This window comes from Doryrhamphus excisus, chromosome 13 (assembly GCF_030265055.1).
Source record: "Doryrhamphus excisus isolate RoL2022-K1 chromosome 13, RoL_Dexc_1.0, whole genome shotgun sequence".
Taxonomy (NCBI): Eukaryota; Metazoa; Chordata; class Actinopteri; order Syngnathiformes; family Syngnathidae; genus Doryrhamphus; species Doryrhamphus excisus.
In genome coordinates, this window is record NC_080478.1 from 14,049,949 (window position 1) to 14,065,634 (window position 15,686).

The 15,686-nt window shown below is 40.7% G+C and overlaps 2 protein-coding genes across 2 annotated transcripts; both read left to right on the top strand.

The window, feature by feature from the left end:
• Nucleotides 1-55: 55 nt before the first annotated feature.
• pabpc4 (poly(A) binding protein, cytoplasmic 4 (inducible form)) lies at nt 56-10,110 on the top strand. The gene is made up of 16 exons (XM_058091131.1): nt 56-364; nt 437-644; nt 4,310-4,503; nt 5,123-5,238; nt 6,012-6,151; nt 6,685-6,779; nt 6,861-6,998; nt 7,112-7,207; nt 7,281-7,550; nt 8,606-8,696; nt 8,775-8,867; nt 8,986-9,116; nt 9,193-9,283; nt 9,368-9,498; nt 9,589-9,707; nt 9,797-10,110. The coding sequence occupies exons 2-15, from the start codon at nt 452-454 to the stop codon at nt 9,688-9,690; spliced, it is 1,881 nt and encodes a 626-aa protein (XP_057947114.1). The 5' UTR covers nt 56-364; nt 437-451; the 3' UTR covers nt 9,691-9,707; nt 9,797-10,110.
• A 588-nt stretch (nt 10,111-10,698) lies between these two features.
• ppie (peptidylprolyl isomerase E (cyclophilin E)) lies at nt 10,699-13,847 on the top strand. The gene is made up of 10 exons (XM_058090337.1): nt 10,699-10,753; nt 11,012-11,110; nt 11,194-11,237; nt 11,563-11,589; nt 11,683-11,764; nt 11,862-11,962; nt 12,619-12,742; nt 13,103-13,288; nt 13,379-13,521; nt 13,637-13,847. The coding sequence occupies exons 1-10, from the start codon at nt 10,723-10,725 to the stop codon at nt 13,703-13,705; spliced, it is 906 nt and encodes a 301-aa protein (XP_057946320.1). The 5' UTR covers nt 10,699-10,722; the 3' UTR covers nt 13,706-13,847.
• Nucleotides 13,848-15,686: the final 1,839 nt, after the last annotated feature.

Sequence of the window (15,686 nt, forward strand, 5' to 3'; positions counted from 1 at the left end):
CTGTTTCTTTTAGAATGCGCATGCGCAGAGGCATGTTTCTCCTAAGTTTGACCCTGTCACATTTCCTCCACGCGCAGCAGAGGGTGTATAAAGTGGCCACGCTTACCCAATGCAGTCTCTTTCTACAGCCATCAAACCACCGTGAGTGTTCAACTCACTGTTCTCGAAAAACTTAAAAATACATAAAAAATATAAAACATTAGAAAACCTTCATAAAAAGAAACGAAGTGTTACAATTAAGCCGATATAAGCGAAAAAAAAATAGCAAAATTGTAAGGAAAAAGAGACCGACAGTCTTTGGAAAAAAAAGAAGAAATACTTTTTTTCTGGTTGACATTTTTTTTGTGGCAGCACGTCTTCGTAGGTGAGTGGACACGGCGAGTTTTGGATCAGAACCGCTTCTCCATTTCAACCTATTGATAGAAAATTCGCTTAGTTTGCCGCCTGAGATATGAACACTGCAGCGGGGAGTTATCCCATGGCTTCTCTCTACGTTGGCGACCTGCACCCAGACATCACGGAGGCCATGTTGTATGAGAAATTCAGCCCAGCTGGACCGGTGTTGTCCATTCGGGTCTGCCGGGACATGATCACCCGTCGGTCCTTGGGATACGCTTATGTCAACTTCTCACAGCCAGCGGACGGTAAGAAGGATTTATTTGCATCATTCATGCCGTCAAGGTTTTAATACCTATCTATAACTATATGTACATATAGATATCTTATTTTAGCTGATGACGGAATCAATCAAAGCAGGGTCTCCAAATTGACCTTATGTATTCTCATTAAATATGATTTAACATTAAAATGACAATTTGCCTTGTTAGCTATAACACAAAACTTGGTTAAATATGGTTACATACATAGTATATTTGACCTACATTGCATTTGTGTGTAAAGTGCAATTTCAAGACTATCAAAGAAAGGGGGGCTTTTTTTTGTATGTGGCCCCAGTTGGACACCCCCTAAAAGACAAGTTTACCAAGACTTTGATCCTTTGGTCTTGTTCTATATTGGCTCATTTTTGACCCATACATGGGAACAACACATGTTCCCATTCCTGTGCAGCGTAATCTATGGGACGCTTCCAGCTGTTGAGAAACTATGACTCCTATGAAACTATAGAGATATGTCTAATATATTTTAGAAAAGTTTGACAGTTATGGCTATATGCAAGAAACATTGAGTGTTTACATTGTGTGTATGGCCTTTTCACCCTCTTTGTATCAGGCTTGCACCTGTCCCAACAGGTGGACAAGAGGGACCAAAAGTCAGTGAGTGACGTGATGGCTTCCAGAAGTTTTGGTGTCGCTGGTTTAAGTGTAAGAAGACACATGGATGAGATGACACAATTTGTTGTTAGAAGTGGTGGTGGGGGGTGCTTAAGGGAGTGAATGACACTGCTGTGTTTAAAGTACAACTTGGCTTACAACCACTACTTTTAACATGACTTGTCAAGTGGCTTTAGTGGAAGGTTTTGGTGTTGTGTAAGGAGTGGGTTTGATTTTTTTTTTTGGAGGGGGGGGATCAAGGCTGGAAGTGCTCACGAGACCTGGTGTTGCTCATCCGAGCATTCTTGTTGACTGTGTCTCTCTCCATCAATGGTAGAGAATTCTCCACTCACACTCCATGCCAGCACATACCTCTCAGGACCCCTCTCTAAATATAGAACATCTCTCTGAGCTGCCGAAAACCTGCCTGCGCTTTAACGACTTCTTGGAAATGACAAGACAGAAACGGGACAGAGGTTGATATTTCTGTTAGATTTTTAGTTTATTTGGCCAGTTTTTAATTGCATGGGCTTTTTAAAAGCTTTTATCTCTAAGTACTCCAGGTTACACACACTATTTTCCCTTTTAAAGCCAAGATCGAAGCATCAGAGGTCGCGTCTGACTGTGATCACAAACCTCTGAGCACACTGCTTGTGAAGTACAATTGCGAGCCAAACTGCTGATGCCAGCAGACGCAAGGCAGCTCTGTTTTGTTTACCAGACACTTTTTTTTTTGCAGGGGAGCCTGGCCTCCGAAAGTGTGTGTGTGAGACCAAACAAAAGCATGTTAGGCCCATACAACCACATAGACATTGGAACCTCTCCTATCTATCTTTGGCCTCACATACTGAGTAGAACCTCAGTGAATTGTTGCAGTTTAAGATGGGTGTTGAACGTAAGCAGATGTCTTCACACCACAGTTATCAGGGGGCCCTGTGTACTGTGCCACTGTGGGATGTGTCCAACAGCATGTGTTGAGGCAGGGAGGAGGCCCGTGTGTTCCCTGCTTGCCCACAACAGCTGCCACCCCCCCACACACTTGTCACAGCTGCTCGTGTCTACCACGTGGTCCACTACTGTTTCCTCTGTGTTGGTTATTATAGACGATATTAACAGCGGTCGAGCGTTAAAGGAAAACTTGACTTTTTTAAATAAAATTTTGCCCATCATCCACATTATCTGACCCATGAGCACACATCTTTCACTTTTCCGTGCATTAAAAGAGAGAAAAACAATCAGCACGAGGGAGCTAACGTTGCATGTCATGGTACACAAAATTTGACTATAAAGCCCTCCCTAAATTTTGTTTTACATACATGCTATGCAGTACATGTGATACCTACAGTCATTTTTAACATTACCGTAACTTATTTCCTGGGCACATTGATTTCACATCTAGTGCTACGCCCGTCAACAACAGCAATGCCGTGGACTACTTTTGGAGAAATGAGGATCCAGAGCCTTACCTTTTTGCCCTTGAATATAGGGAAGACGAACTACTGCCAGTAACAAAAGAAAGTCATCACACCGGTATGACTTGGTGGCTTCCCAAGGCATGCCAACAGAAATCTGCTGCAAAAGTTGCATACAGTGTTACCACGGATAGAAAGTCTTTGTGTGCCTGGCGAGGAGGACACTGCTCCAAAAGAGATTGCATCATAACGAACGAAGAATTGTTAGCGCTAACAAACCCTGCAGTGATTGAAGCTTTTTTCCACATACCCACAATTAACTGTAAAAGACGACCTTTCGGTAGTGGCATGAGGAACTACATCACTATGCCAGAAAAATAGTTCTTTGTGTTAGCTGCTACAATAGCAATGTCGCTGTAATTTGGTTTATGTACAGGGTATTTAAGTAAATAGAACATTGCTGGCGTTTTTTTAGGGCTTTAAAGTCAAAATAGGTGTGTCCTGTTAAACATGCATTAGTCCCCACATGCTAGCTGAGTAGAGTAGATTGACTTGAAACAGCACCCTCTGCTGGATTTAGTCACGTCACTGCAGCTCTTTTCCTCCTGCAGATAGCACCGTCAAGCCACTTTTTTCATTCATTCATTCATTTTCTACCGCTTTTCCTCACGAGGGTCGCGGGGGGTGCTGGAGCCTATCCCAGCTGTCTTCGGGCGTGAGGCGGGGTACACCCTGGACTGGTCGCCAGCCAATCACAGGGCACATATAGACAAACAACCATTCACACTCACATTCATACCTATGGACAATTTGGAGTCGCCAATTAACCTAGCGTGTTTTTGGAATGTGGGAGGAAACCGGAGTACCCGGAGAAAACCCACGCATGCACAGGGAGAACATGCAAACTCCACACAGGAGTGGCGGAGGGTGGAATTGAACCCTGGTCTCCTAGCTGTGGTCTCCTAACCACTAGACCACCGTGCCGCCCCAGCCACTTTTTTATTTAACTTAAAATGCTAATTTATGCTGAATGGTCAATGCCAAAGTGCCAATAGGTGGTGATTTCCTGTCTGTTTGCAACTAGTATACCCCTCAGCTTTATTTGCAATGGAACGTCTTCACAATCAATGGAACGCCTTCACAATAATCTACATGCCATATAAAATAAAATGCATACAGTACAAACTTTCAGTCCAGACCCTGAAAAATGGGTTTAAAAAATCTATTAATGTCTAATTAAGTGTTGCAGTTGATGGAGAAGTTCTGAACTTCTGTTTCAATGCTTTTGTTGCTCCCAAGGGGAGAAAAAGTGCAACAAGGATACCTTGCAAAAACACGTCTTTAGCCAGCAAACTAGTTGAAACTGACTCCACTATGCTGGTCTGTCGACTCCATTGCTTGAGGTGTACCAGACCACATAAAAATTCCACATGAGCGACAGTAGTCTTAAGAAACAGGAGGTTGGCTAATCTCTTTATGTCCAACCCTTCTTGACATAGTATTTTCTCTGTAGTAGTATTTGGTCTGATGTGAACGTGTTAACACACAATATTAAATGCACCAACATGTGACCTCCTATAAACAAGCCTTCTTATCTCACCTGTGTGCCTCTCTTTCCCCAACTAGCTGAGCGAGCCTTGGACACCATGAACTTTGACGTAGTGAAAGGAAAGCCAATCAGAATCATGTGGTCCCAAAGAGATCCCTCCCTCAGGAAGTCCGGAGTGGGCAACGTCTTCATCAAGAACCTTGACAAGTCCATTGATAACAAAGCCCTATATGACACATTCTCTGCCTTTGGAAACATCCTCTCCTGCAAGGTATTGTTACCACAAATAAATACATAGACAGATACCGACTGAATCAACAAGTGTGTAGATACACATCAAATGTGTAAAGTTGAATTATGTTGAGTTGAAGTGTACTTATGTAAAAATAAGTAAAAATACATTGCAATAGATTATCCATCCATCCATTTTCTATGCTGCTTATCCTCATTAAGGTCACAGAGGTATGCTGGAGGATATCCCAGCTGACTTTCAAGTGGTCGCCAGCCAATTGCGGGGCACATATTGACTGTGGGAGGAAACCGGAGTACCGGGATAAATGCACACACAGAGAGAACATGCAAACTCCACACAGAGATGCCCAAGCCGAGATTCGAAACCAGTCCTTCCTGATCTCCTGACTGTGTGTCCAACATGCTAACCACTTGCCCACTGTGTGGCCCTACAGTAGATTAGTTTTGAATAGATGCTACCTGTTGTGATTGGTTATGATGGTTTTATGCGACAACTATTAAGTAATCAAATGTGGAATTACTACAGTTTGCTTGGACACAGAGGCAGCTGTTCAGCACGTATTCTCAGTCATAGCACCCAACCTGACTCTACTTGTATAAACTACACTATACTATGTGATAATCCTTTTATCCTCCAGGTTGTGTGTGATGAAAATGGCTCCAAGGGCTACGCCTTTGTCCACTTTGAGACCCAGGATGCCGCTGACCGAGCCATTGAGAAGATGAACGGCATGCTACTGAATGACCGCAAGGTGTGAGTGTCTCATCATTGTATTACCTTTCATTTGGTCTGCTACATAAGAAAATGTTGTGTCAGGCATCAGAGTGTTACTTGCCAATCTCAACTTTCCTGTTGTTCACCTGTTGAGTGAATTGATATTTTTTCAGTTGGTGAATAATACAACTAATAAGCCCTTCTTCCGCTTTTGTCAGTGTGAAGATAACCCCTGAAGTGATGAAATAACCAATTAAAACGCTTGTCTATTTCCCAGAAACATTTCCTGCAGCCTCATTCGTGCAATCTCTGGTCACCCGTCTAAGCGTGTTTGTGTGTATGACCGGGCTTGTGTGTGTTAGTGATGGATCGAATGCAGGAATGCCATACTGGATGGCACAATGGGAAAGGTCATCATAGCAAGGTATATATAAGATCATTTGGTCCTCCTCAGCTTTCCTTTGTATTGTGCGACACCGTTCCTCCACCCTTCTCCATCCACTTCCTTATCATCCTCCTCATTTCAGACCAAGGTGGTGCTAATGGTTATCACTGTGGCGTGTCAAGCATGTGAGCATACCTGCCTGCCTGTGGTGATCTTAACATCATATTTAATGTATATTTCTTCATTGTTTGCCCCAGCAGCGTTGACGAAATATAACTGTGTTTTGTGAATAGCAAATCCTCTCTAGCTAGTGTGGACAATGTGGATCTTCAACAGAGATAAAGTGTTATATTCTGGTTGGATTTCCCAGATCAAACAGGGCTGTTTTAAAAGAGTGTGTGTGTTGTCGCTCTTTCTCCATTTTCAGGTTTGTGGGTCGCTTCAAATCTCGCAAGGAACGGGAGGCTGAGCTTGGTGCCAAAGCTAAGGAGTTCACCAATGTCTACATCAAGAACTTTGGGGATGATATGGATGATGAGCGTCTTAAGGAGCTTTTTGACAAATACGGTAAGTTGTATTTACTTGGCCAAAAAATCATCCAGACTCAACTAGTTTGCTGGCATGGGAACGCCTCAGCGTCCTCCAGGTGGAACTGGAAGGACCAGGAAATCTGGACTTCCCTACTGAGACTGCTGCCACCTGCAACCCGCATGCGGAAGAAAATGAATGAATGGATGGAAGTTGTGCATTAATGTGGCATTTTGTGCCAATGCACAACATTTTCAGTCACAAACTGTGTGGCAAGTGCGTAACTTATGTGTAAACAGTATGCAAATTTGCCATCAGACTTCTAAATTGAGGCAGACAACGGGACACTAAAAGTTGTTCACTAAACACTTCCAATTATGTTTTTATTTTATGGACTTTGCTTTAACAGTCATGCTGGATCTAAAAAAGGGCCTTCCTCAAACATTGCCCTGATTGCTTTACTTAATGTTATATTTATGTAGAAAACATTAGAACCTTTTTTAGCTATTAAATCTTATTTATTCATTCATTTATTCATTCACTGTACCCTCCTACTTTTCATTTGTCTCTAGGCAAAACACTTAGTGTGAAGGTGATGATGGACCCCACAGGCAAATCCAGAGGCTTTGGATTTGTCAGTTATGAGAAGCATGAGGACGCTAACAAGGTATTTTTATAGGTATCATGCAAATGTGTCAAACATCTGTCATGGTCCTGTTCCCGCTGATGATAATACCTTAATCTTCAGGCTGTAGAGGACATGAATGGCACAGAACTCAACGGCAAGACTGTGTTTGTGGGACGCGCTCAGAAAAAAATGGAACGGCAGGCAGAGCTGAAGCGCAAGTTTGAGCTGCTAAAACAGGAAAGGATCAGCCGCTATCAGGTCTGCAGGAATCATTAATACAGTGTTTTTTTAGTTTGGGAACCACTGCATTAATACAACAAGCTTGAGTCTGTTCATAAACCAGTCTGCTTGAGATCATGTATTCTTTTTAGGGTGTTAATCTTTACATCAAGAATCTCGATGACACCATCGATGATGAAAAACTGCGCAAAGAATTCACTCCATTTGGGTCCATTACAAGTGCCAAGGTGATTTTAAATATGACAAGGAAACATCACTGCTCTGGAGTTGTTGTAAAAGTTAACCCCACTGTCTTGTCAGGTGATGCTGGAGGAGGGTCGCTCCAAGGGCTTTGGCTTTGTTTGCTTTTCTTCCCCGGAGGAGGCCACCAAAGCCGTGACTGAGATGAACGGACGCATTGTTGGTTCCAAACCACTCTATGTGGCCCTCGCTCAGCGCAAAGAGGAGCGCAAAGCCCATCTCACCAACCAGTACATGCAACGCATCGCTGGAATGAGGGCCATGCCAGCCAACGCCATCATTAACCAGTTCCAGCCCACGAGTGGCTACTTCATGCCAGCTGTGCCGCAGGTATGAGCACTGAAGCCAAAATATGGATGTTTTTGTTTACATGTATCCCTCTCAAAGACGCATGGGTTTAAAGTTGTTCATCTACAGCAGAGTTCACCTACCCGTCAGTCGCGACTCACTAGTCAATCTTTGGGACATTGTCGGTCGACACTGTAATCAACTGCAATCAAAAAAGCATGTTTTTGTCAGTGTGAGAGGTCTCACTTCCTCACATTTTGTATTTGTTGAACCTTTGAGGTTGTAATTGCGGATCGAATCATTTACTACAGAGATTTACCCTACTCTTTATAGATAAAAGCTTATTTCTGTCTGTGACTAATGTGATTAATTCTGAGTTAACTGTGGACAAAAGGTGAATAATCACAACAAAATATATTAATCGATTGACAGCCCATATTATATTACATTACATTCATTACGTTACATTATAATATGTTATATATATTGTGGTTAGCACGCAGACCTCACAGCTAGGAGACCCTGGTTCAATTCCACCCTCGGGCATGTCTGTGTGGAGTTTGCATGTTCTCCCTGTGCATGCGTGGGTTTTCTCTGGGTACTCTGGTTTCCTCCCACATTCCAAAAACATACTAGGTTAATTGGCGACTCCAAATTGTCCATAGGTATGAATGTGAGTGTGAATGGTTGTTTGTCTATATGTGCCCTGTGACTGGCTGGCGACCAGTCCAGGGTGTACCCTGCCTCTTGCCCGAAGACAGCTGGGATAGGCTCCAGCACCCCCTGTGACCTGAGGATAAGTGGTGGACAATGAATTAATATTATATTTATATGATATTTTTGTATTAGAATTCAAACAGTATATTCTGTTTCTTTGGTTTCCTGACTTGGTTTTCCTGTCACCAGTGTTGCAGTTATTTTCAGCAGTGTGACTTTGATTCCCTGCCCCCAATTTAAACTGCAGACTGACACACTTAGCAACATGATGAGCAAATGGGACATAAAAAGGGTTGTGTCATTAATGGACTTAATTAATGAAATTATCATCTTTTACAGTTGTCATTCTACTGCAAGCTTTTCTTTCTTTTGCTCCTCAGGCCCAGAATAGAACAACGTACTATGCACCCAATCAACTGGCCCAAATGCGACCCAACCCTAGGTGGCAACAACAAGGTGGTAGAGGTCAAGGTGTGCATGCAGTACCAGAGTTTTAGCAATTTAAGTGTGCTGTACACAACATTTTAGATACGCTTCTGTCATTTCTAGGTGGTTTCCAGGGGATGCCCAGCTCGCTCCGTCAACCGGGTCCTCGTGCCAACCTGAGGCACATGTCTCCAAGCAGCACACAGGGCCCACGAGGTGGGTTCTCTCTGATCCTGGAATTATCATAGGAGTACATGTATGAACTTAATCGCGGCTGATGAAGGTGAGCAAGATATTTGTTATTGAACTTTTTTCTCTATCTGTGGTGGGGAAGGTGCAGGCCAGGGCATTGCTCCTCGCCCGTCAATGGGGGTACCAGGCCCCCGTGCCATGCCGCCTTACAAATATGCCACCGGTGTGCGCAACCCTAATCCTCCAGTGGTGCAGCCTATTGCCTTACAGCAGGTATAATCAGAAGTACAAAAAAAATAAAATATCATTGTTTATTGTCATTTTATGTCACTTCCATGTTTCCTTGTAGACTCAGCCAGCTGTGCATGTTCAGGGCCAAGAGCCACTCACAGCTTCCATGTTGGCTTCTGCACCACCACAGGAGCAGAAGCAGATGCTGGGTACAAACTAGCCTCAATGAAACAACTATGGTTTCCATATTCAGTCTAGATTTTTCTCCTTTATCATTTCATTGTTCTGTACAGGGGAACGTCTATTCCCGCTGATCCAGGCCATGCATGCCAACCTTGCAGGAAAGATCACCGGCATGCTGCTCGAGATCGACAACTCAGAACTGTTGCATATGCTGGAGTCTCATGAATCATTGCGTTCAAAGGTACGTCATTTCCTGTATCTTCGCCGTTGTTTTTTTTTTTCTTTTCTTTTGTTGTTAGAAGGCAGTGGTCTATCGTTTTGTCCTGTGCAGGTGGAAGAAGCTGTTGCAGTGCTGCAAGCCCACCAAGCAAAAAAGGATGCAACTCAGAAAGTGGGCAGCATGGTTAATACTGGTGCTGCTGCCACTTCCTGAATACTGAATTCAAACTGGTATGATAGAACACGATATGTACTCACCAACACGACTATATACAGTACATCACAAAATATCAAAAGAATTGTGTTCCTGTGTATTCCAGGCTGGACGACCCAGCCAAGATCTGGAAAGACATGCTACACTGACACCAAGAAAGTTCTGCACAGTTGTGCAAAAAAATAAATGGATAAAAAGAGGAAAAAATATATTTGAAAACATACTTGAATATTTCAGGAGAAAGTGAAAGGTAATTATTTTCTAACTAATAAACTGCATATCAAACACAATGCAGACCTCAAGGAAAATGACTCTCTTTTATTTCTTTGCTTGAAAGTGTATTGTTTAATTTTAACTGACAAATTCCTGTAGGCCTTTGGCTTTGTAGCATTCTCAATAAAGAAATGATATCAACGAAAAGCATCCTGCATTGTTTGTGTTCATTGTCCCTCAGATCTACTTTGTAAGCTTATGAATGTTAAAATCTATTTCTGTAATGTGACGTCATAGAACGTTATTTGTGTTATGTCCAGACATTTCTAGGATGGCATATTGATTTGCAAGACGTATTCACCCGATTTCTATTTTCAAAACTGATTAATTGTAGTACATTTATTGTCCTACCACGACATTTACTGTCCATTGACCCATTCCACAGTTAGAAGCAGTTATTTTATCACTGTGCATGTGATATTAGTACAAAAGCATCTAACATAACTACAATATCTTCGTATGGAGAGAATAGATAAATGGAAGAACACATGATTCCTTCATGTATTCTTCGTCTTCTGGCTTACTAAAGCTATTGGCAACAATTGAAGCATGTATTTAATAGAAGCCTATTCTTGATTTAACCGATTGATGGGTGGCGACTGTGTAACTGATTTTTCCAGCCGACATCTACATTTGGCGTAGGTGAAATATTCCATTTTAATCGATAGATGGCGCTCGAGAGCAAGCAGAAGCAAGAGGCGGGCTTTGGTTCCGCTGTACCAATCAGAGCGCGGGTTAAAGTTGAAAGGTCATTTAATCATGGCGGCAAGCAAGCGAGTGTTGTATGTTGGTGAGTTTTTTTTTTTTGCTAGATACATAGCTACAAATATAAAGTCGGCGTTTGTATCGTTTATCGAATATACAAAAAAATCTAGTCGATTTAAATTAGCCGGTTGAACACGAAGTGTTGCGAACTTCGTGCAGTTAAAATGCGTCTGAGGTTGTGTGATAAATGTAGTCATTGAAAGCGATAATCAGTCTCATACACCAAAAAGCCTGTCTTGAATGCTTGTGTGCTGTACTACGTCGTTAATTATTTTGATTCTAGGTGGGTTGGCAGAGGAAGTGGACGAGAAAGTGTTGCATGCTGCTTTTATCCCGTTTGGAGATATCACAGACATTCAAATACCACTCGACTATGAGACAGGTACAGTCGACAGTCTCTGTGCGTTCGTTGACATTACAATTGCAAGTTATATGTTAAAGTTGTGGCATTTGCTCAATTTTCAGAAAAGCACAGAGGATTTGCATTTGTTGAATTTGAGTTGGCAGAGGTAAGTTGGATTGTACAGGCTGCTCTATATTTGATGTTTTTCAAATATCACTGACCTCATTTTAAGTGCTTAATGTAGCTCAAACATATGAAGTTATATAATGTTTGACATGAAGGTCTCCACCATGAAAGGGACCTATTATGCTAATAATAATAGGTCCCCTTCCACTGACACTGGCAATGTTATGCCATGGTGACCCACAGGGGCAATGTCCAAATGTGCCAAACAAAGAAATGATCCAAAAACACACAAATGTCATAAAACAAACTGCAACACAAAAATGCTGCAAATAAACAAATTGAAAATCTTTTTTGTACTTTTGTAGGATGCTGCAGCGGCTATTGATAACATGGTATGTTGGGCTGTATATATGTGTGAAGAAAGACCAGGTCAGCATGTGCTGCTTCTGTGTTGATGTTCTGTTGTTGTTCCTCACCTGTATCAGAATGAATCTGAGCTTTTTGGAAGGACTGTCCGTGTCAACATTGCCAAGCCAATGAGAATCAAAGAAGGATCCTCTCGACCAGGTGACTGAGTAAAGCCCAATTTAAAAGCCCAAATTTTTTGTGGCATGAGATTGAGGTTCTTCCATTCAGATTTTTAATCTTTTTTTTCCCTTCTCAGTGTGGTCGGATGATGACTGGTTGAAGAAGTTCTCAGGGAAAACTGCAGAAGAAGTCGAGGGGGAGGCTACAGGAGCAACAGCTAAAACTGTTGCACAAGAGGTGATTATAGCTTTTATTTTTTAATTGTGCCACTAATTGTCCAATCAGGTTAGATTTAAGGATTCTCCGATCTGGATTTTATGCGCATATTTCGATACTAATCATCTATGAGTGAGATCAGCCGATGCCGGTACCGATCACATGGATTAACTATAGATTCTTTAATTTATTTATGATGAGGGGATTGAAAAGTTATAAAGCTGACCCCGATCATAGTATCACCATCATAAAGCTGGACACACTGTTTATGTTCATTCAACGATGACGCACAAATAGTGTTTTGACGATGAGACATAATTAGCATAATAACAAGAGAGGAAAATTGTTCAGCACACTTCAAAAAGTTAATTGTACCCGTGATAGAACGTGATATCCACTTCCCCGTGGGACAAAACCAATCTCCAAACTATCTGCATTTCTTGTTTGTTTTAAAAACATAATGTTACTGTACTAGTCACATGCGGAAGTTAGCAGCCTTACATGACCCAGCACACATGTAGTGTTTGTTGCCACACGCCGATCGTTTTTTGTGATTGGTTCTGAAAGGCATTTATCAGCATAAGTTGTTCCTTGTTTTTTAAGGATTTAGGTCGATACTAATCAGTGGCCGATCAATTGAAGCATCCCACTTGGGTACAATTTTCTTGTTTCTGCAGGCTGAGCCTCCTGCGAAAAAGGGCAGAGTCAATCCACAGGTCTACATGGACATCAAGATTGGCAACAAGCCTGCGGGGAGACTTCGCTTCCTCCTTCGGGCTGACATCGTTCCCATGACAGCAGGTCTGTAGACTGCTCTGATGATGTACATGTAATACTGAACCTCTAAAGTTGAGCACCCTGGAAGTTTTCAGAAACACTCACCTTAGGGAACATTTCAAGAATTAACTCAAAGTGTGCTTTGCCTTTTTTGCGGTGTTTGGATATCAATTATGGCAGAGGATGAAACCAAAGAGGTACACGTCTCTGTCCTGGATGCTTAGTACAATACGATTACACCAATAACATTGACCCCATCCCTTCACTGCTTCCCCTTTCCCTAAAAATAAGCAATACATCCACCACATTGGCTTGTCTTTGGCAGGTGGTTTGACAGTTGGTTTGAGTCACAAGTTAGTTTGAGTTGGTTGTTTTATTTTGCAGAAAACTTCCGCTGCTTATGCACCCATGAAAAAGGATTTGGCTACAAAGGGAGTAGCTTTCATCGCATCATCCCACAGTTCATGTGCCAAGGCGGTGACTTCACCAACCACAACGGCACTGGTGGCAAGTCCATTTACGGTCGGAAGTTTGATGATGAAAACTTTATCCTCAAACACACTGCTCCAGGTGAAGAGCTCTCCTTACATTGTGGAGTCTAGAAGTCGTCTGGTTTGTATTTACTGGCACCATGCTAAACTTTGCCTCTGGTGATCTTAGGGCAACTCTCCATGGCCAACTCGGGGTCAAACACCAACGGTTCCCAGTTCTTCATCACCAATGACAAAACAGACTGGCTGGACGGCAAACACGTGGTGTTTGGAGAACTGGTGGAGGGGATGGATGTGCTTCGAGCGATGGAGGTGAAGATTGCATTACTTTTTTGGGGGGGGCAGCAAAGAATGCAACATCAATCTGAATTTGTTTTTTTTTTTTCTCCTGCTGATATATATATTTCCTGTCATTTTTATTGCACAGGCTCAAGGATCAAAAGATGGGAAGACAAAGCAGAAAGTGATGATCTCTGACTGTGGAGAACTTGTTTAAATGCTATACATTTGAATGAATTTTGTGTCCGTATGTCTTGAGAGAATATTCATCCTTTTACTTCACTTTCACTTTGAAACAAAATCATTTGCAATGTAAATAACTTTCTTTCTTTTTTAATAAACTACAACAGTTGGACAGACAGTGTCTAGATTTAAGTAGTTAGAGAGGCACAAACCACTTACATTAGCAACATCCTAAGGCAAATACAGATTATTTTATCTGTCATTGGTACTAAACACATGTTATTGTATGTTATGTTATGTTGTTAATGTTGTATGTTTTGTTATTTTAGATTATTTTATCTGTCTAAATTGGGGAGTCCCTAAAACGAATGACGAATGACGGCGAAGGACAGACGGTGTCATTCCTGCATGCCACCACAAGGGGGAGTCCCTAAAACGAATGAGGAAGGACGGAGAATGACGAATGACAGGAGGGCGAAGGACAGACGGTGTCATTCCTGCATGCCACCCACAAGGATGGCGAATGACACACTTCTGATACGGAATGAAACACGTTTAAACAGAACAAAGCACTCATCCAGTATCATTCCTTGATCTAAATGACAACTATGGTGATCGGCACATTTTTAATACGGAATAATACAAATTTACAGAGATACAATTCTCTCTCATTCCTGAATCACAGTGAAACACTAGATCGTTATCCTGCTTCCCACCTACAAATATGGGGAATGACACACTTGTAATCTGGAATGACACATCTACAAAAAATAAAGCCTGCGTTCAGTGTCATTCCTTAATCTAATTGAAAAGTATGGGGAATGACAGATTTCTGATATAGAATGACACACATTTACAAAGAACAAAGGCCGCAAACCGTGTCATTCCTTGACCTAATAAGTATGGCGACTGAAAGGCTTTAATGTACACTTACACATATTTACATAGAAGTCAGTTACCATTCCTTCTCAAAACTATATTACAGTACATTAAAGGCCTGTCATTCGCCGTCTTTCACGGATTGAGGAATGAGAAGGAATGGTAATCGGATTACTTTTGTAATTTTTTTTGTAATTTTTTTCAATTTTTCTTGTTTTTCATTTTTTCTTGTTTTTCAGGAAAAATGAGAAAAAAAGAGAAAAAATGAAAAACAAGATTTTTTTTTTAAAAATACAAAAACAATTACAAAAGTAATCTGATTACAAAAGTAATCTGATTACTATTGTAATCTCATTACAAGTATTCAGATTGCTTTTGTAATCTGATTTTGAAATTTTTTTTGTAATTTTTTTCAATTTTTCTTGTTTTTCATTTTTTCTCTTTTTCTCATTTTTCCCATTTTTGTCTCATTTTTGTGAAATTTGAAAAATGACATGACTGAAAAAAATGAGAAAAAAGACAAAAAGGGGAAAAATAAGAAAAAGAGAAAAAATGAAAAACAAGAAAAATTGAAAAAAATTGAAAAAAATTAAAAAAAATTAAAAAAAAATTAAAAAAAAATTAAAAAAAAATTAAAAAAAATTACAAAAGTAATCCGATTACAAAAGTTATCCGATTACTTTTGTAATCAGATTACTTTTGTAATCCTTAATTACGAAAGCAATCCGATTACAAAAGTAATCCAATTACTATTGTAATCGGATTACTTTTGTAATCAAATTACTTTTGTAATTTTTTTGTAATTTTTTGTAATTTTTTTGTAATTTTTTGTAATTTTTTAAAATGTTTCTTGTTTTTCATTTTTTGTCTTTTTTTCTCGTTTTTCCTGAAAAACAAGAAAAAATGAAAAACAAGAAAAATTGAAAAAAATTACAAAAAAAATTACAAAAGTAATCCGTTTACAAAAGTAATCCGATTACAAAAGTAATCCGATTACCATTCTTTCTCATTCCTCAATCCGTGAAAGACGGTGAATGACAGGCCTTTAATGTACTGTAATATAGTTTTGAGTCATTCTATATCAAAAATCTGTCATTCCCCATACTTTTCAATTAGATTAAGGAATGACACTGAAC